Genomic DNA, 20,009 nt, shown 5'->3' with positions numbered 1-20,009 from the left:
ACCTAGAATTTCAGCCATCCCAATACAAATTTCCCACACTGAACCCTGGGAAAGGGGATATTAGCGGTATACGGTTAGCTTAGCGGGGTTCAAAAAAAGGTCTGGACAGCATCCTAAAGGAAAAGTCCATAGACCATTATTAAATTGACTTGGGGAAAATCCACTGCTTATTTCTAGGATAAGCAGCATAAAATGTATTGAACTTTTTTGGGATCTTGCCAGGTATTTGTGACCTGGATTGGCCACTGTTGGAAACAGGATGCTGGGCTTTGGTCTGTCCCAGTGTGGCAATAATGTAATTTTGAGAGCCTGAGATTCAACTCCACATACCCCGGAGCTTAAGAGCAAGACTCAATAATCATCACGGTATGTGCAAAGTGAACTCATTTGAAGACGCTACCCCCCAAGAGAGAAAAGAAAACTGTGTATCAGTGGTGTAGTCACAGGTGGGCCTGGGTGGGCTGGGGCCCACCCACTTTGTCACAATTTTGGGTGGGCCTGAGTCCACTCTTGCTGTGGCTAGTGGGGATCCTCAAACCTTGCAGCTGAAGATTTTCTCTCCTCGGGCAGCCCTCGCTCTTCCAAATGTCAGCCGGCAGCACTTGCCTTAAGCTGAGGCTGAGACCGGCCCTTCTGCACATGCTCAGTTTTCACACATGCAGAAGCACTGAACATTCACAGCCGGCCGGCTGCAGCATCAGTTTGAGGCAAGTGCTGCCGGCTGCCGTTTGGAAGAGTGCTGGCTGCTCGAGGAGGAGGAGGAAATCTTCAGCTGGCAGGGTTTGGGATCCCCGCCAGCTCAAGTATTTAATATTTGGGGTTTGTGGGCAGGGAGGGGTGGAGAGAGGAGCAAACTGGAGGGGGGGGGGACTGGGAGGTGAATTCCATGCCCACCCACTTTGGGCTCAGGTCCACCCAAAACTGGCCATCTGGCTAGGCCCCTGCTGTATATATGTACTATTGAAAATTTCACGGATGCTTTTTTTTTTTTAAAGACACGTTTCACATAAGCAATAGTGCTTATCAGGGGCGTAGCCAGACCTCGCCAGGAGCAGGGGCCACAGCCCTAGGTGGGGGGGGGGGGCACTGTTTAGCCACCAACCCTCCCCCGCCGTCGCCGCCCACCCCGCCGCTTCAAATACCTTGTTGTTTGCTGGCCCCACCAAAGAGAATCTAGTTCTTTGGCGCCGGAGTAGCGCCTTCATTCAAAGCAGTTCCTGGCGTGATCAGCTGTTTCTGACGCCAGGAACTGCATTGAATGAAGGCGCTACTCCGGCGCCGAAGAACTAGATTCTCGGCTGGCGGGACCAGCAAACAACAAGGTATTTGAAGCGGCGGGGCGGGCGGTGACGGCGGGTTGCTGGTGGGAGGGGGCCAGGGCCAAATCTACGGGGGCCCAGGCCCCCTCAGGCCCCACGTAGCTACGCCACTGCTGCTTATTGCAGAGGTGCCACGATCTCTCTGTAAGAGAGAAACGATTAGTGAGGTGACTGGATTTGCAGATGACAAAATTATTCAAAACTGTTAAAGCGTATGCAGACTGAGAAATTGCAGGAGAACGTTACGAGATTGTCAAATGGCAGATGAACTTTAACGTGGTACAATATTTTCAAAGCACTTAGCCTTCCAAAGTTCCATAGGTTTCTATGGAACTTTGGAAGGCTAAGTGCTTTGAAAATATGCCTCTAAAGTGATGCACACTGGGAAGAATAATAGAGCGATGCTCGGCTCCACATTAGGAGTCACCGCCGAGGGAAAAGGACTTAGGCGTCATCATCAACAATATGTTGAAATCTATGTTGATTTGGTATAGTTCCTTCAGGTTGGGAAAGGGGGGATGGGGTGAGAAGGTTAGGTTGGGGGGAGGGGAGAGGATAGGGGGTTTCGAGAGGGAGGGAGGAACTTTGTTAAAGGAAGGCTCATTTTGGTTGCATCTGGAAATTTGATCTCTAATTGGGTATCGATTGTAATTGGTGGCACTATGCGACTTCCTCCCTATAAGTGTTGTATTATAATTTGATGACATCGTGTATGCTATAGGAGCACTCAAGATGTATTTTGTGGATGTATTTGGGACTCTGCTAGATGGTTGTTCAATCTTATTATATTGTTTTGTCATCAATAATAAAAATCGTTGAAACACAATATGTTGAAATCTTCTGCTCAGCGTTTGGAAGTGGCCAAACCCCCCCCCCCCCCCCCCAAAACAAACAAACAATGTTAGGAATTAGGAAAGGAATAGACGCCACTGTACTGCTCCACGGAAAATACACGGGCTCCGCTTCTCAGAAAACATAGCAGAATAAGAAAAGGTGCAAAGCCAGGATCAAGGGGATGGAACGACTCATAAGGAAAGGCTAAAGAGGTCAGGACTCTTCAGTTTGGAAATAGACGGCTGAGGGAGATATAACAGAGAGCTATAAAATCCTGAATGAAGTGGAACAGCTATACATGAATCAATTATTTCAAAAAAAGTAGAGAGACTAGGGGATATGTCATGAAATTACACGATACTGGGCTACTTGGGCCTTTGGTCTGACCCAGTATGGCAATTCTTATGTACTTACAACCAGGGCATAGCCAGACCTCGCGGTGGGAGGGGGCCAGAACCCGAGGTGGGGGGGGGGGGCAATTTTGGTCTGACACACCGCTGCCGCCCTCCCACTCCCCACCCACTGCTGCAGCAAATACCTTGGCTGGCGGGAGTCCCCAACCCCTGCCACCTGAAGCCTTCTCCCGTGCCGGTCTCTGGCGCTGCTGCGTTGCCTGCACTGCTCTCTCTTCCCCCTCACGTCCTGTTTGCTCCTTTTACTGAAACCGAGCCAATTTCACTACAAGGAGCGTGAAGGATGTGAGGGGGAAGAAAAGGCTTCAGCTGGCAAGGGTCGAGGACCCCCGCCAGCAAAAGCAGGGGCCCAGAGAAAGTTTGAGGGGGCCCAGGCCCCTGTGGCCCCCCTGTACCTGTTGTGGTGAGGCAAGGGGCAGAGCCAGGATAGCACCATACCTGCTGTCCCGTTCTGGAATCTCCTTGATAGCGATGCGTACTTGGTTGCTGAGGTCCCGGCCAGCATAAACAACCCCATAGGTGCCCCTTCCCAGAACCACCCGGTCCCCAGACTCTGTGTACTCATAGTCGTACTGTGTACAGAGAAAGAAAAAAAAGAAAACACAGTGTAAAACACCAGACATGAGCCCATTATGCTGCATAAAGGAACAGTTACATCATAGGGAAATAAACCTGCAATTACTGTCATAATATCTACCACAGACCTTTCAGTGCGACAGCCCAAACAGGTTTTTTTCCCCCCCTTCAAAAGGTTTCAATGTAAAAATAAATATTTCTTGATCTATTTGTTCAATGTTAGCCAAGGTGGTTTACAACATTTTTCCAGGTACTGTTAACTTGTGCCCTTCCCCTTTCCAGAAAGGAGAACAAGGCCAGGAGCTGTGCCTATATGGTGAGGGGGGGGGGGGGGGGGAAGGGGTGGAGAAACCTTAGATTTACTTAAAGTTAGCTACATCCTGTCCTCTGGACGACCTCCCACAACACTCCCTTCCCCGTCCCGATGGTGCCAGGAACAATTTTTTTTTTTTTTGTCTTTTAAAATGTAAATAAATTTGTAATCGTTGTGGCCCTCTTCCCTTTTAGGATGGACTGGCAGTGCCCCCTACTTTTCAGTGTCCTGATGCACTAGTTCCGCTGAGAGATCACTGCTGTCTTCTGCCCGTCCCAAAGCATCGAACGTTACATTCTCACGGTGGCGCAACACAAAGTCCTAATTCGGGCGTCATCCTCCTGCATCAACCGAGAGCTAGAGATGTTCTGACACCAAACCTTTTTCGTATCAGCCAGGAAGGACCAGGGACGTAGCCGGACCTCGACAGGAGGGGAGCAGAGCCCACCGCCGCCACACAAAGATATTTGACTGGCGGGGGTCTCCCAACCCCCGCCAGCTGAAGCATTTGTCTTGTGCTGGTCTTGCATTACCTGTCCTGTTCTCAGTTGCGCCATGCATGCTCGTTTTTAACGAACCTGAGAATGCGCGAAGTGTCACGCATGCTGTTTCACTAAAACGAGTGTGCCCGGGGCAACTGAGAAGAGCAGGGTTGGGGAATGCAGAGAGACCAGCGCGGGACAAACGCTTCAGCAGCCAAACCAGGGTACCCAGAGCCAATTGAGGGGGGCAGGCCCCCGTGGCCCCCCCATAGCTACGCCACTGGGAAGGACAGAGCTGTATACATCCTGACCAGCTCTGTCAGATACTCTTGCCACACTACCTCCAGGATGTGTTCCGAACAACATCCCGTCTCGTCACCGATGGCCCAGGTCTGCTCCGCTGTAAATGAGTGAATCACGTCACAGAACCTGCATCAAGAAAAAAATAAATAAATAAAATAAATTAGTTAACCCCTAAAGTTAAAAGCAAGCACATGTATGTATAATGCATCTTTCCAAGATTTATCCCAACAAATATCACATGCAGCCAGCTCTGGAATGAATTCCCACCTTTGTGCAGCATTCCCGAAGAGCGGAACAGTGGCGTTCCTAGGTCGGCTGCCACCCGGGGTGGATTGCCGCTGCGCACCTCCCCCCCCCCCAAGCGCATCACCTTCTCGGGGTGCAGGGAGCAGTTGAGCAGCTCCACTGGTTCCCTGCCCCAAAACAGTAAGTAACGTAAGAGGGAGCAGGGAAGCGGCGGAGCCGACAGCTGTGCGACTGCTCCCTGCACCCCCTTGCAGCACACACTCGGGGCAGACTGCCCCCACCGCCCCACCCGTGGTATGCCACTGGAGAAGAAGGAAAAATATCTTGGTTATTCCGATGACCTGTCCTAATCTTCACCCCCTCACCCCTGCCCTTCTGACCCTTCCTCCTCCTTCTCTTCCTGTTTTTAGTTTAATGTGAAGCGCTCTGCTACTCCTTAGTGGTACCTCAACCTCAGGAGTCCCTGTAATTCTCCACACTCTCAACTCTGTGTTCTGACCCAGTGGCGTCATCTCCAACACGGAAGCCAACTGAGTCTCTTCAGCCTGGATCCACACCACCACCTCATTTTCAAAACACAGAAAGACAGACAGACTATACAGCCTATGCAGGCTGCCCCCCCCCCCCCCATTGCTCTACAACCGCTAAAAGATGGCTTGCTCAAGGCCATAAGTCATACATTGTACCAGGTCTTTCCTGATCCAAGGATTCCTGCTCCAACCATTAGGCTACACCTCCGCTCCCTGCCCCCAAAGTGTGCAAAGACATGAAAGCAAACGTTCTTAGCCTACAAGCTTAAAAGGAAATCAAGGACTGCAGTGTGGCTCCTTCACACTAGAAAAGGCAGGTCGAAACCCACCTCTCCGATCAACGAGTGATTTTGGAGCAGCGACCATCGGGCAGCCCATCTGCTCTACCTCACCGCCAACAAAACTAACATTCAATCCTGTATGATCATCCCACTTCCTCCAGGAGGGGGCAGCAGCACACTCACCAGCAGCAATGGTGCTGTGTAGAGAAGTAAAGCTGGAAGTCTTCTGCTGTGTGGAGCACATAGAGAAAGCAGCAACGCTCATCACACTTGGCAATGCTAGAACGACAGGAGGGAATATTACCATCAGGGAGTGGGGGGGGGGGGGGGAACAAAGGAGGAGTTGATCTCATCTTTCCCCCTTACATCATGCGTGCCCCTTCACCCCACAACACGCTGCTGCATGCAGGGACCCAACCATGTCTCATCCATGAGGCTGTGATCTGAAGATCATGAGCCCAATAGCACTTCAGTAGTATAAAGGTCATGGAATTACAACAATGGGAGAGGGGGTGCTGGAAATCAGCTGTGTAGTTATGGGGGTGGTCTCGAGTCAGGGTGTGCCAACTTTTCACAGTGACTGGAGGTGCCAAACAATACAAATGGCATCTCCCTGGACACAATGAAGGATCTACTCAATACTGGGGGTGCTCAGCTTCACTCTTCCCTCTAAGCCAAGGTTTTTCAACTCAGTCCTCAGGACACACCTAGCCAGTCAGGTTTTTAGGAAATCCACAATGAATATGCATGAGATAAAATCTGCATATAGCGATTAAGGTGGAGCACAGCCATTGGGGGGGTGGGGGAAAGCACACATTTCCTCTCCCTTTGCTGGTCCCCACCAAAGTCCCACAGGTTGAAGAAATCCACTGCGAAAGTGTCTCCTTCCTCCTGGTACTGTCTCAGGCGTGAGGAAGTCAGCGAGGTGCCTCTAGCTGCCGATGTCAGCACTCCCTGAGCACGCTCAGTTCATGCACGAACTTAGGGAGTGCAAGCATCAGCGGCTGGAGGCGTGCCTCTGACTTCCAAATTCCTGAGGTAGTACGAGGTGACTGAAGCAGTGGATTTCTTCAGCTGGCGGGGGCTTCAGCTGTCCCACCAGCCACTGCAGCTTTGGCGGGGGGACTGAGCCCAAGGGAGGGGGCCCAGGTCTCCAAGGCCCCCCCACCCCGTGGCTATGCCACTAAAGGCTCAATATCTTCCTTTTTCCCGCCTCCAGGTCCAACTCTCTCTCCCTCCCTCTCCTCTACCCCAGGTCCATTATCTCTCTCTTCCCTCGCTCCCAACCACCCCCCCCCTCAAGTCCAACACCTCTCTTTTTCTTCCTTCCCTCCACCCTAGGTCCATTATCTCTCTCCTCCCTCCCTCTGAGCCCAACATCTCTCCCCATCCTTCTTTCCCTTAGATCGGCTTCTCTCCCTATTTTCCCTCTTCCCCACCTGCACAGTCCAGCATCTCTCCCTCCTCTTTTGGCCCTCTCAATTCCCCCCCTTCCCCCCTCACACAGTCTGGCATCTCTCCCTTCCCCCCGCTCATCTGACTCTCTCAGGTCTGCCTGTCTCCTGCACCTCCCTGCTCCGGCATCTCTCCTTCCCATCCCATGGCTCTCTCAGGTTCTCCCCCACCAGTGTATCTTTTACAAACCCGAGAAAGTCTTTGGCCCTGCAGCGCCAGCCCTAATTGAAAGTTGCCTGCGGCCTGCACCGGACCTTTTCCTCCGACTTGTCCCGCCCTTCTCAAAACAAGAAGTTGTATCAGAAAGGGATGAAACAGGCCTTTGATTAGTGCTGCCGCTGCAAGGCCAAAAACTTTCTCAGATTTGAAAAGGTACATTGGGGGGGGGGGGGGGGGGAGGCAACTTAAGAGAGCTGGGGGTGGGTACGGGAAGGGAGGGAGAGATGCTGGACCACGTACACCCGAACACATGAATTTCAAAGTATCATCAACTGTCTTGTTTCACCCGACCTCTCATTCTTTTAATCGAGGGAAATTTTTAACCAGCAAGTGTGCAAAAGGAACCTTGTACTAACTTGTCCCATAACAGCTACACAGGGGATACTATTTCTCACTTTCTATACGGTAATGAAGGGGGGTTGATCAAATAAGAAATAAACAGGGTCACCTGACTCCACGGATAGAGGAGGCAGGGAAAGTCCAGCTGGGGGTTTCTTTCTACAGGAAGAAACAAAAAAGTTAGAGAGACGCTAGGTCTTTACATTCCATTACAAACGCTCTCATTTTCCGCAATCACCGTGAAGTTCTATGCGGACTCCAACTAAGAAAGCCACATAATCCCTGGGAACGACAAATAAAATAAAGTACAAATAATCGCAACATCTCATCTCAATTTTTTTTTAAGAAAAATCATTTCAGAAACTTTCGAAATACCAAATAATTATGAATCATCCTAAATGTGAGAAGAGAATTCCAGACAATAAATGCTTAATAGGAAAGACCCAATGTAAAAAAAACACACTCTTAGGATATATCACTGCTTAGGGTCTGCAAAATGCAATAATCTAGCTTTTCACAGCTGTTCCGTTTTATCCCCTTTTGGCACAGCACATACAATGCTGGTTTCTATACACAGCGCCTGAAAATTCCGCGTGGAAAAAAAATACGCATAGGTGGTGTATTTTGTAAGGTACACCTACATTTTATAGACTTGGCTTAAATTTCCACACAGTATACAGAATACGCCGAGCGCGTGTCCACGCGACCAAATTTTGTCGCGGCTATTTATGCCACATTTTACTTAAGAGTAAATCCAGACGCCTAAATTAGGTGCAGATTCTACATATGGCGCCTAAAAAAAAAATCTGCTCGGAAATCAGTTTCGTCTAAGCGTATTCTATAAGATTTATGCGCGGTACATAGAATATGCTTAGTTTACACCAATGAAAACCTGGCATAAATCCCGACGCACAGATTTAGGCGAACTGGGCTGTATTCTGTAACTACATGCATAAATTTTGCAATGCCCATGAAACGTCCATAAACACGCCCCTTTTGAACTGCGTGCTTCACCATTTAGGCGTAGTTCATTTTAGAATGCGTTTACTGATTAGTGCTCATTATTGCTTGCTAAGTGCCGTTAAAAAGGCCGACTGGATTCTTGAACCAATTAAGTTACGTGCGTAGTTTTAGAATGCACCTGGATTTTGGCACGCAAATCTAGGCACCATATATAGAATCCCCACCCCCTTTTCAACTATGCAACTTAGAATTTGCACGCGCCACATTACAGAATACGCTTAGCGAGTTGGGAATGTAAATCTTAATGCCAATTAGTACTAATTGCTTGTAACAGCAATGATTAGCTAGTTAAGGCATGATTATATAGAATCCAGCAGATAACGGTGCTCTCATATATATTATTTTAAACGTTACTGTACACAATTTAAATAGTATGCTAGCCTCGATAGATAACCAATACTTATAAAAAATGGTATGATTGGAATGCCCTCCCGCAGGAGGTGGTGGAAATGAAAACGGTAACGGAATTCAAACATGCGTGGGATAAGCATAAAGGAATCCTGTGCCGAAGGAATGGATCTTCAGGAGTTTAGTCAAGATCGGGAGGCGGGGCTGGTGGTTGGGAGGCGGGGATAGTGCTGGACAGACTTGTACGCTCTGTGCCAGAGCCGGTGGTTGGGAGGCAGGGCTGGTGGTTGGGAGGTGAGGATAGTGCTGGGCAGACTTATACGGTCTGTGCCAGAGCCGGTGGTTGGGAGGAGGGGCAGGTGGTTGGGAGGCGGGGATAGTGCTGGGCAGACTTATACGGTCTGTGCCAGAGCCGGTGGTTGGGAGGCGGGGATAGTGCTGGGCAGACTTATACGGTCTGCAGACTTATACGGTCTGTGCCCTGAAGAGCACAGGTACAAATCAAAGTAGGGTATACACAAAAAGCAGCAAATATGAGTTATCTTGTTGGGCAGACTGGATGGACCATGCAGGTCTTTTTCTGCCGTCATCTACTATGTTACTATGATTCTATCATACTTATGAGAAGAATACATCAAACAAGCAACTGTATTTTGGATTGTTTGACATTTTTTGAGAAGATAGTTATGACAGGCCACCCAAACGTTACAGTAGTTTAGTTGGGAGAGCAACAACCTTTGCACTACTGATCAAAAGGCTGACGGATCTAAATAAACTAAAAAAAATACAGAGTTTTCTCAGTAGTAAAAATGATTTCTTGACCAGCGCATTCTTGAGGGTTGGATGGCTGTGGAGGGGACATTTACCTCCTCGGAAGGACAAATGTAAGAAAGGGAAACGGACCGCTCCATCTCACTGTTGCGAACAGTCAGCTGGGCCGGCTGCAGAACTTTGGACGGCTCCAAGATCAGAACCTAAAAGGCAGAAAACAGGTTGCGGGCATGAAGACCTCATAATTATCAAACATATAAACGCCGAGTGACAGACTCACTCGCAAAGGCGCAGTAGAGACTTCCCTCTCTGTCCCGCCCCCGCGTCAATACGTGATGACGAGGGCGGGACAGAGAAGGAAACTGCACCGCCGAGGTTGATACCGCTCCTCCCCCCCCCGAGGTCGCCACTACCGTTCCCCCCCGGCCCGGGCCCTCTCTCCGCTACTAAACTTACACATCCATTCGCCGGAACACAGCACGCACATCAGCTGAGCTGCCGTCTGCCCTTCCTTCTCTGCCTGTGTCCCGCCCTCGCTGACGTTACGTCACAGGAGGGCGGGACACAGGCAGAGAAGGAAGGGCCGACGGCAGCTCAGCTGATGTGCGTGCTGCGTTCCGGCGAATGGATGTGTAAGTTTAGTAGCGGAGAGAAGGCCCGGGCTGGGTGGAGGGATGGCGGCGGCGGCGACTCCGGGGTTGGGGGGGTGGGAACGGTAGCGGTGGCGACCTCGCGGGGAGGGAGGGAAGGAAAACCCGAATACCAGCCCGTTTTTACGGGCTCAACGGCTAGTTTAACAGAAGAGAGAAAGAGATGGTATGAGGAGGCATTATAAAACCTTCTTCAATTTAGCAGAATCACTAAGGGAAGGGGCTATGTATATCATTTGATGATGCCAGATCAAATAATATCCACCAGGAACTCCTCAGGCCTTCTCATTCCAGAAAAAGTCAAAGGTGAGGTCCCCAATTTCTGAAGGACTAAATCTGTTCCACCGTTCCTTGAAAGAGAGGGAAGCCAGGAAAGCTTGCTCCATTTGCACTGCCTACTCAGATTCTGGCCCCTGAGGAGGAGGAACCCAGATCTCATACCCCAAGTATTGAGGGGGTGACCTGGCCTGTCTCTTAGTTGTGTAGCCAGAGGCAGATGGATCAATATTACCCACTGCACCCACAGGATATGCAACTTAGTCAGGATACCTCAAATATTCTGGAAAAAGCACAGCTAACAGAAACCAAACCAAAGAGACCCAAGAGGAAAATGTTCAGAACCCCCAAATCCCAGGGTGCTCACCGGGCAGCACTCGGTGGAGATGAAAGGTTGACACGATTCCATCAGGAAGCCCATCCAGAAATCAAATAGCTGCTGTTTTGGAAACATGCTCTCGGGGGGTGTACTGAAGGGATAACCCCTCTCCAAACTGGTCATCCCAGGAGAGGCTCTCTCAGGGCTGGTCAGGAGGGAAGACCCTCTTCTGAGGACAGGTGGCTCAGGGATCGTCATGGCTGCCACACAGTCTGGAGTCACTGTATGAGGCGATCCACTCTCTGGGTCATTTTTAAAGTGCTTGTACATCAAAAATGTCTCCATAACGGAAACGAGGTACCTAGGAGGTAAAAAAAAAAAAAAAAAAAAAAAGAGACAAATCAGGGTAAAAGGATGAGCGAAAAAGATGGGAGAAATGATTATTCAGCTCTGACGAGGTCCAAGATAGGCATGCCTAAAATATATCTGTATATGTTCTATTTCTCCATGGACAAGCAGGATGAGTCAGCCATACATTGGGGGGGGGGGGGGGGGGAAGGGTGAAATCATCTGGTGTTGCCATGGATGGATGAACTCTCATAAAGCTCACAGAAGCTTTCTCAGCATGTGCCATTATCCCCCATCATCGTGCCCACCCCCTCCACCTCGGTCCGTTCTATCTGCGTGGTCACATGGACGATCTTCCTCCTGTCCTGTATTTAGTTTTTCTTTTCTCCTTTTAAAGTATTTCTCTCTCTCCCTCTCCTCCGATGTACCAAGGTCAACCAGGATGAACTGAGGATCCTGAACCCAATCCTCTTGGGATCATCCCCCCCTCCCCTGTCTCCTGGGTAAGATGAGAACACGACCCTGCCCATGTTTAGGTATCAACCGCCTGTCCTCAGAGAATCTGAAAACAGTCAGCACTCAGCCCCCCCCCCCCCCCCGACGGTCCCACTACACTAGTCAGTGCAGCCCTGGAGACTTCTGTCATCCTGAAGTCAATCAACAAATCCATCAGGTTTTCAAAACTTTTAAACTGCATTAAAACACACACACACACAATTTCTGAGGACTGGAATGGTGTCCATGATTAAACTAAGGCCGCCGAGAGGGGGGGAGCCAAAATTCTCCGGGCCTCCAAGGGGGGGCCCAGTGCTGGGGTCATCACATCCCGACAGGAGCAGAAAACTCCGGCACCCCCTCCCCTTGGAGGCTGGAGAGGACCCAGAGCTTCCTTCAGCGCTGCTCTTCTGCTCGTTGCTGAGCGGCTGCTTTTCCTCTCAAGCGTGCATGCTTGGTTTTGAAACCGAGCATACGCTGAAAGGAAAAGCAGCCACAGGAGCAGTCAAGTCAGCGCTGGAGGAAGGAGAAGTCTTCTACTGGCAGGGCCTGGGATCCCCACCAGTGAAGGCATTTCAGCAGTGATCGAGTGGGGGAATGAGGGGCAGCAGCGGCTGCGATCGACAACTTGGGGGGGGGGGGGGGTGCGGCAGAGGCCCTGCCCCGGTTCAGATTAAACCCTAACAGCTGTCTTCCCAAGGTAGAAAAGACAAATGCAGTAACAATTCTCTAGACACAGAAAATATCTGGCATGACTATCTGTTTTCATAGGAATATCCTCTCCTGCTTCCCTTCCTCCACCTACCAGACAGGGGCATTGAGCTTGTAGAGCTTCTCAGAGGCTCGTATGACCTTGCTGTGGTCATTGGCCAGGATGGCAGCACCCAGATAGAAGCCAATGTCCCAGTAATACTCAATGTTCTCCAGGCTCCCCTTCCGCCCCAGCAGGCAGCTCAGCTTCACCCCTGCAGGGAGTGGAGAGAGACAGGCGCATGAAATAAACGCACTTTCTAGACCTGAGGATCAAGGACGCTAGAGATAACATCCAAGCAGCACTGTGGAATGCATTACCTTCGTCATTATCTTTAGTCCAGTGGTTCCCCAAATCTGTCGTGGGGGATTCCCCAGCCAGTCCGATTTTCAGGATATCCACAATGAATATCCATGAGAGAGATTTGCATGCAAAACTGTCGTGAGTATTAATTGTGGATATCCTGAAAACCTGACTGGCTGGGGTGCCTCCAGGACCAGGTTTGGGAACCACTGGGTTAGACACTAATTTAAAAAAAAAGTATTTCAAAATCTCACTTTTTCCTATTTGTCTTCTCTAATTCTAATTTTATTCTTTATAAAGCTGGCTGCTAAACTGATGACAAATCCACTTTCATTTTTGCGTAGGAGGAGCAGTTTAGCAAAGGCACATATAAAACAGTAAAGAAGCAAGCAGCCGTGATGGCCTGCACAAAACAAAATCTAGATGGCATGACGTGAACAGGGGATCTTAGCCATAGCAAAAGAAGGTAAAGACAAATCATGCAGGAGGGGGGAGGGAATAAATGGGCCTTGCAGCCTTTTACCAAAATAGGAGAAAAAGTGACTTCTCTACTGGTCCTGGGAAGCAACATCACAGAATCCCCCAGACAGGTTCAGCCCACACTACTGAGCACCAACAGCAGGGCCGCCAAGAGAAATAGCCATGCCCGTGGCACAAATGGACCGCTGCAAGCTGCCCCCCCCCCAATTCACACCCCTACTCCCACCCGCCAGGATAACTTCTGTGTTTGCCTCCAAGAGGGGACCTGGGCCTGGCGCTGACAAGCCACTTCCTGTTCCCACAGTCTGTCCCGTGCCAGGAGTCAGGACCCGGATGATTGCATTCATGCGATATTGAGCTAATGCAATCATAAGTACATAAGTAATGCCACACTGGGAAAAGACCAAAGGTCCATCGAGCCCAGCATCCTGCCCACGACAGCGGCCAATCCAGGCCAAGGGCACCTGGCAAGCTTCCCAAACGTACAAACATTCTATACATGTTATTCCTGGAATAACAAGTCCGTTTAGTAGTGGTTTATGGACTTGTTCTTTAGGAAACTGTCTAACCCCTTTTTTAAACTCTGCTAAGCTAACCGCCTTCACCACGTTCTCCGGCAACGAATTCCAGAGTTTAATTATGTGTTGGGTGAAGAAAAATTTTCTCCAATTTGTTTTAAATTTACTACAATTTAAAACAAATTGGAGAAAATTTTTCTTCATTCAGGTCCTGGGCGGCATGCAGGAGCAGGGGAGGACAGACCCGGAAGCAGGCAGCAAGAAGCTTGCCAGAACCGGGCCTAGGTCCTCCCTCCTTGGAGGCCGGGCCGGGCCTGGGGAATTCCCCCCCCCCACCCCCAACCTCTCGGCGGCCCTAACAGCACTACTGTGACAAGATCAGCTGTACATCTTGTCCAGCATCCTTACTACAAGGAAGGGAACAGAAGTTGTACGAGAGTTCCCACAGAAGACAAGTCCATGCACAGTGCATTCTGCCGTACGTATCCGACATGTTGCTTGCACACCAGACACTGCAGCTGGTGCGACACAAGGGCATGGACCAAGCTGCAGTCCTTTTAACAACCCAGTCTGAAATAGCCTGATGAATTTATCAGATCATCATGGGACTGGCAAGGACTCCTGCACTTTGCTATTAAAATAACAACAAGACTTTGCCCAAAATGTAACAATTTCAAAAATGATCATTTTGTTATTATTTTATGTCTTGGACCATTCATGGGATTAAGCATCTCAATTAAGACGAGATTAGTTAAGGCAACTAGCTAACAATTTCAGTGGAACCAAACCACGTTGTAATATCATCAAGCTAAGCGCATTGTGATGTCATCAGGTTCTGCCACTAAACTTGCATTGCCATTGGTTGGTAGTCATGTATTAAAAGGATCACATGACCATGGTCTGGAATCACATTTAATACGTTTTTACCTCAAATTTCATTACACTCACACAGTGTCATGCTACAAAGTGCAGGCGTGTACACGTGTGTACAGTGTGACTACTGCACACCTCTTGTTTTCTGTCGTGCATTTCCTGTATATTAATACTTCCTGCTAATGCAAAATGCCCTCAGCAGCCTCTATGCAGCAGACAGCCTGCATTAATTGGCGTTAGAAATGATTATATTAATGGAAAGTTTTCTGGCCCATTCTTGGACAACTCAAACTATACGTTGGAAAACGTTGCGTGCACAGGAAGTTCGAAAAGCCAGCTTGTTTTTCTCCAACTTTCCTTGTTATTCTGCAGCATCAGTGAAGTCACTAACCTATCTTGCGTAACTGCGCCGAACTTTCAAACCGGTGTCCAGCTGCCATGAGGAGGACGGCAAAGTTAATTCCGGAGTGGAGGGTCGGCTCCGTGTCGAAGGCTCTCCCGTACCTGGGAAAAGTCAGGCATATATGTCACAACCGAGGCCTGTGAGGGCAGAAGAGTAGGATTCAGCAGTGACCCAGAGAGAGGCTGGCAAGAGGGTGACAGAAGAGAGGCAGAGTGAAAGGGGGGAGGGGGGAGGGGGCAGGATCCCTCCTCCCCAGGCCCATCTACTGCAAATAAACATGCAACATTATTATTTCTAAAAAAAGGAACTAGATCACCAGATACTTCAACTTTCAGTATGCAGAAGGAGGAACAGTGGAATTGCATAACCAGACACACAGGCCCCAGCTGGAGATACCCTTATCATTTACTTCAACCATGTAAATAAGTGAAGAACACCTTAGGCTCTGTTTTCTGAAGGCGACGGCCATTTTCTTTTTGTTACATTTGTACCCTGCGCTTTCCCACTCAAGGCAGGCTCAATGCGGCTTACATGGGGGGCAATGGAGGGTTAAGTCAGTGACTTGCACAGAGTCACAAGGAGCTGCCTGTGCCTGAAGTGGGAATCGAACTCAGTTCCTCAGTTCCCCAGGACCAGAGTCCACCACCCTAACCACTAGGCCACTCCTCCACTGTTGCTACTATTTGAGATTCTACATGGAATGTTGCTATTCCACTAGCAACATTCCATGTAGAAGTCGGCCCTTGCAGATCACCAATGTGCACGTACGTGCAGGACGTCAGACTCACAGAAACAGAAGCCTGCGCAGCCTTCTACATGGAATGCTGCTAGTGGAATAGCAACATTCCATGTAGAATCTCCAATAGTAGAAACATTCCATGTAGAATCTCCAATAGTATCTATTTCATTTTTGTTACATTTGTACCCCGCGCTTTCCCACTCATGGCAGGCTCAATGCGGCTTACATGGGGCAATGGAGGGTTAAGTGACTTGCCCAGAGTCACAAGGAGCTGCCTGTGCCTGAAGTGGGAATTGAACTCAGTTCCTCAGTTCCCCAGGACCAAAGTCCACCACACTAACCACTAGGCCACTCCTCCACTCCATTGTGGGTTAGATTCGGTAAATGGCATTCAAAAACTGTCACCAAAAAATATCAGCGCTCAATCCCATTTCATAACGGACACTCAAAGATAAGGTTCATCTATAAGTTCAATAGAATGATATCACGTGGATTAAATCAAGACAGATTTCGCTGTGTTCTTGTGATTTTTTTAAAATTTCAGTTCAGTCAAGACAGACTGTGGCTTTGGAAGGTAGTTACCAGATCAGAGTGCCAGTTGATCCCGATAACTCTTCTCTTTTCAAAGATAACATTTCTATTGTTGCAGGTGCTGTGATGAGATATGAAGTCCGGCTCCTTAAGAAGCACCGAGCGAAACAGGAGCTCGCTCTAGGGCGCGGATAGGTTTAATCGTTCCAGCACAGACCACAGCTAAGTGCACAAAATATATAGATGACAGATTCATTTATTATTTTGATGCCACATGAGGTTTTTTTGCAGACTGATGAGGATTCTCACCAGCGTGAGCCTAAAATGTGCCACACAGAGCAGAGCGGACAGCGGATTAGTTAAAGTATTTTCAGCTGTACTGAGTTTCTGAAGTCTGTTCCTCTATACTTTTCAAGTTATCAGTATATTAGAGAGTTAGGCTTGCGTTCAGTGGTAGCTTAGATTTGAATCAGTATAAAAGCAAGCGCCAGAAGGGTAGTTTAGTTCTAATAATCTGTTTTTCCTTCTAGCAGTTTCTTTTTATTTATTTTTTTTTAGTACTGCTTCTTGTTTGGTTTCATTTTTATGCACTGTACCTGTATGGATTTTATTACAATGTTTCTAAAAGATAGGTATGATTCCCTTGCTGTTTCTAACTGGATTCTTTTATTGTTTGCATCTGCCTTGAAGGACTGGCTTTCCTACCTTTTTATGAGATTTTCGTTACCTCATTATATCATCTTATGATCATAAAGAAGTCATATTTTATGTTTCTAGTAAGACTTTAGATGTTCTAAGGTATTTTAAGATGTTCCTCAAAGGTTTTAAAAGTTTTTTTGATACTTTGAGTTTTCTTCCGTGGTTGGATCGCACTGATGTCGTCATAAGAACGCACAGACATCAATGAAATGGCAAAGTATCGTTTTCAATGCATTCCACCAAATTTTTTTAACATGTTTTGAGAACTTGAGAGATTTTTTTTAGGTATATTTTTAGTAGCTATGGAATGGTAAACATCAAGATTTTTTAAGCACTTTGGTTTTGAATTTTAAGATCGTTTTTTTCTCATGCCATTTTTTAGTCACCACAATTTTTTTTTTACTGTATTTAAAACTCTTAAAATATTTTTTGAAAAGTATTGTATGTTCTTAATGTAAATACCAGTTGGTTTTAGTTCTATTTAATGAAAATAAGTTTTTAATTTGTTTTTAGGCTCCTTCATTATGTATGCATGTCATGCTGTACGTACAGACTAGGTTGTCACAGCAAGTTTGATTTCTCAATTATACAAACACACACAGAGGAAGGATCACGTAAGCAGTTTGTTGGGTTTTTGCTTCAAAGTATTTCACAGTCGTTTTTAGTTTTAACTATCCTCCGTTTACTAAGCCGCTAGCACGGATTAGTAAACAGTGGGGTAAGTGAGGTGAACTTTTGTTTTCTACACTTCAGTGCTTTTAATTTTGTTAGCTTTTGAACCAGATGTGGTGAAGTTTGTCATTTTGGGTAACCCTTTGCCTCTTTTCATTTTAAGCTTTTTTTTTTAACTGTTATTTTTATTTATGTATAGTTTTTCACTCATCCTATTTTTTATGTGGTCAATTACTTATACAGTTAAGGAGTTATCTCCAAATGAAATACGGTTTTAATTTTTTTTTGTAAGTCTCTCAATTTTGTATTTGATTTTACATATATTGTATGTGTGTTTGTTTGATTTTTTTTTTTTAGTAACTTAGGGGTATGTTTACTGAGGTGCATTAGCATTCCTAATGCGCCCTTAAATTTAAGGTGCGTTAAACGCTAACACACCTATACATTTCTATGGGCGTGTTAGCGTTTAACGCGTGTAAACCATTTACGCGCATTAAAAACGCTAATGCGCCCACAACGCACCTTAGTAAACAGAGGCGTAAGCCTGTGACAAAGCTGTTTCAGAAATGTGGCCATGTCAGGCACAGATGTGTAAATCTCTGGGAGCCTCTGGATTTTAAATAAAGACCATTTCTCTTATTACGTTTGCCTTTTGCTTTTAATCGCCCAAATTTAGGAGCCAGGACTTCTGCTGAAACCAGGTATAATTCCCAGCGTCCAGTTTGGCCGCACATCCCTGGTATTCTACAATACTGCATGTAAATTTCAGGAACGCCCCTGACCCACCCACGCACCTCCCATGGCCACGCCCACTTTGGGATTGCACGCTATGGGTTTTGGATGCACATTGTTATAGAATAGTGTTTAGCAAGATGTGTACGCAAATTCAAGCTGGTTCCAATTACCACCCAATTACTGATACTAATTGGCTCATTAGCCAACCTTGTATCAGCTCCCTATATAGAATCCAGGTGTCTGTCTGTCTATCTACCAGTCCTCTGCGTTTACTTTAGGAAGTGGATTTATATCGACTTGCATGTACATTTAGCTAACTGGGAGAAGGCTTGAGTTGATGTTGAAAGGACCAGGTTGTCCAGAATGAGGAAGCGTGTCTGATTCTGGGAGTGGCCTAGTGGTTAGGGTGGTGGACTTTGGTCCTGGGGAACTGAGGAACTGAGTTCGATTCCCACTTCAGGCAGCTCCTTGTGACTCTGGGCAAGTCACTTGACCCTCCATTGCCCCAGGTACAAATAAGTACCTGTATACAATATGTAAGCCGCATTGAGCCTGCCATGAGTGGGAAAGCGCGGGGTACAAATGTAACAAAAAAAAAATACTCTAATTACTCCAGTTCCCAAAGAGCTTCACTGGTTATCAGTAACGTACAGCGTTATTTTTAAGATTCATAAACAAAATCTACGTTAATATACCGGTGTTTTTTTTTTTTAATTTTCTGAACACGTTATCACCCAAGGCGATCTTTGCGATCTGAAATGGCAAAACAATTGTGCCATATGGTAATCTCAACATACCGCCTAGTTCAGACGCGCTTGTTTGCAAAACTACAGCATTTTTACTGCACTCACTTTTAAGATTCCTGAGGCAGGTCTGTGGCCGAAACACAGATCTGTGTCGAGTCTGTAATAAAATCTCTCATATTTGATCCAACTGTCCCAGTCTCTGGAGTATGTGAGGTCCACTTCCCTTCGATACTAGTAAGCTTCCAGGGCATTTCAGAATTTGTGGGAACGTCCAACAGTTTAAAAAATATTTGAAAACTTACTGCTTTGTGAAAGCTTTTCTGGAGACAGAATTTCGGACTGGACTCAAACATTTTCCTTTGATTTGCTAGATGTAGATTAGAAATGTGGACTGATGTGGTCTTGTATATTATGTGTGTTTGATCGTAACTCGCTTTAGTTAAAGCGGGATATAAATGTCTTACATAGGGGGATAGGTTAGTTCTCAAAATGGGTAGATTGGACCTATATTCTTCCAGTCCCAATCTACAGCGTAGAATCTGTAAACTATGTTGTGATGAGGGAGTTGTTCAACTAATTGGAGGTAATGTTTAAGTAAGGTTTAGATTTTTGAAGGGAGTGGGGGAGGGGGTGAGGGGAGAAAATCTGATGACGCAAAACAGTGTATCTCCTGGGTAAAGCTTGACATTCTCATTTTGAACCTTGCTGATGTACGTTCTTTGGAATTGTGAACGAGCATTTTCTTATTAAACCTTGTATTGTCATCAATAAAAATTGTTTCAAGTTAAATGTGGAAAATAAATCAAACGCTTGCATACATAATTTTGCATTTCCACTTTTCTGAACCAACTTGAGGGGAACTCAAGCTGGTTCAGCCATTTTTCTATGGATTTACATATTATGAACAGACAACTGTCTGAAATGTTTAAGTTAATAAAGCATTTCCAAATCGGAGAAAGCATTAGTTTCAGGCAGGAATTTAGGAATGTCACTCTCCGGTGAAGGCTTTCTTCAGTACC

General features: G+C 47.1%; 1 protein-coding gene across 1 annotated transcript in view; it reads right to left on the bottom strand.

Moving 5' to 3' along the window:
• Positions 1-20,009, bottom strand: part of MAP3K6 (mitogen-activated protein kinase kinase kinase 6) — a 62,201-nt gene that overhangs the window by 25,716 nt on the left and 16,476 nt on the right. Inside the window, 8 exon segments of the mRNA XM_030217713.1 lie at positions 3,005-3,138; positions 4,279-4,366; positions 5,481-5,576; positions 7,420-7,469; positions 9,548-9,655; positions 10,746-11,058; positions 12,346-12,505; positions 14,857-14,969. Of these exon segments, the coding sequence (XP_030073573.1) occupies positions 3,005-3,138; positions 4,279-4,366; positions 5,481-5,576; positions 7,420-7,469; positions 9,548-9,655; positions 10,746-11,058; positions 12,346-12,505; positions 14,857-14,969 (1,062 nt within the window).

This window comes from Microcaecilia unicolor, chromosome 11, assembly GCF_901765095.1.
Source record: "Microcaecilia unicolor chromosome 11, aMicUni1.1, whole genome shotgun sequence".
NCBI lineage: Eukaryota > Metazoa > Chordata > Amphibia > Gymnophiona > Siphonopidae > Microcaecilia > Microcaecilia unicolor.
This window is presented reverse-complemented; position numbering and strand designations above follow the sequence as displayed.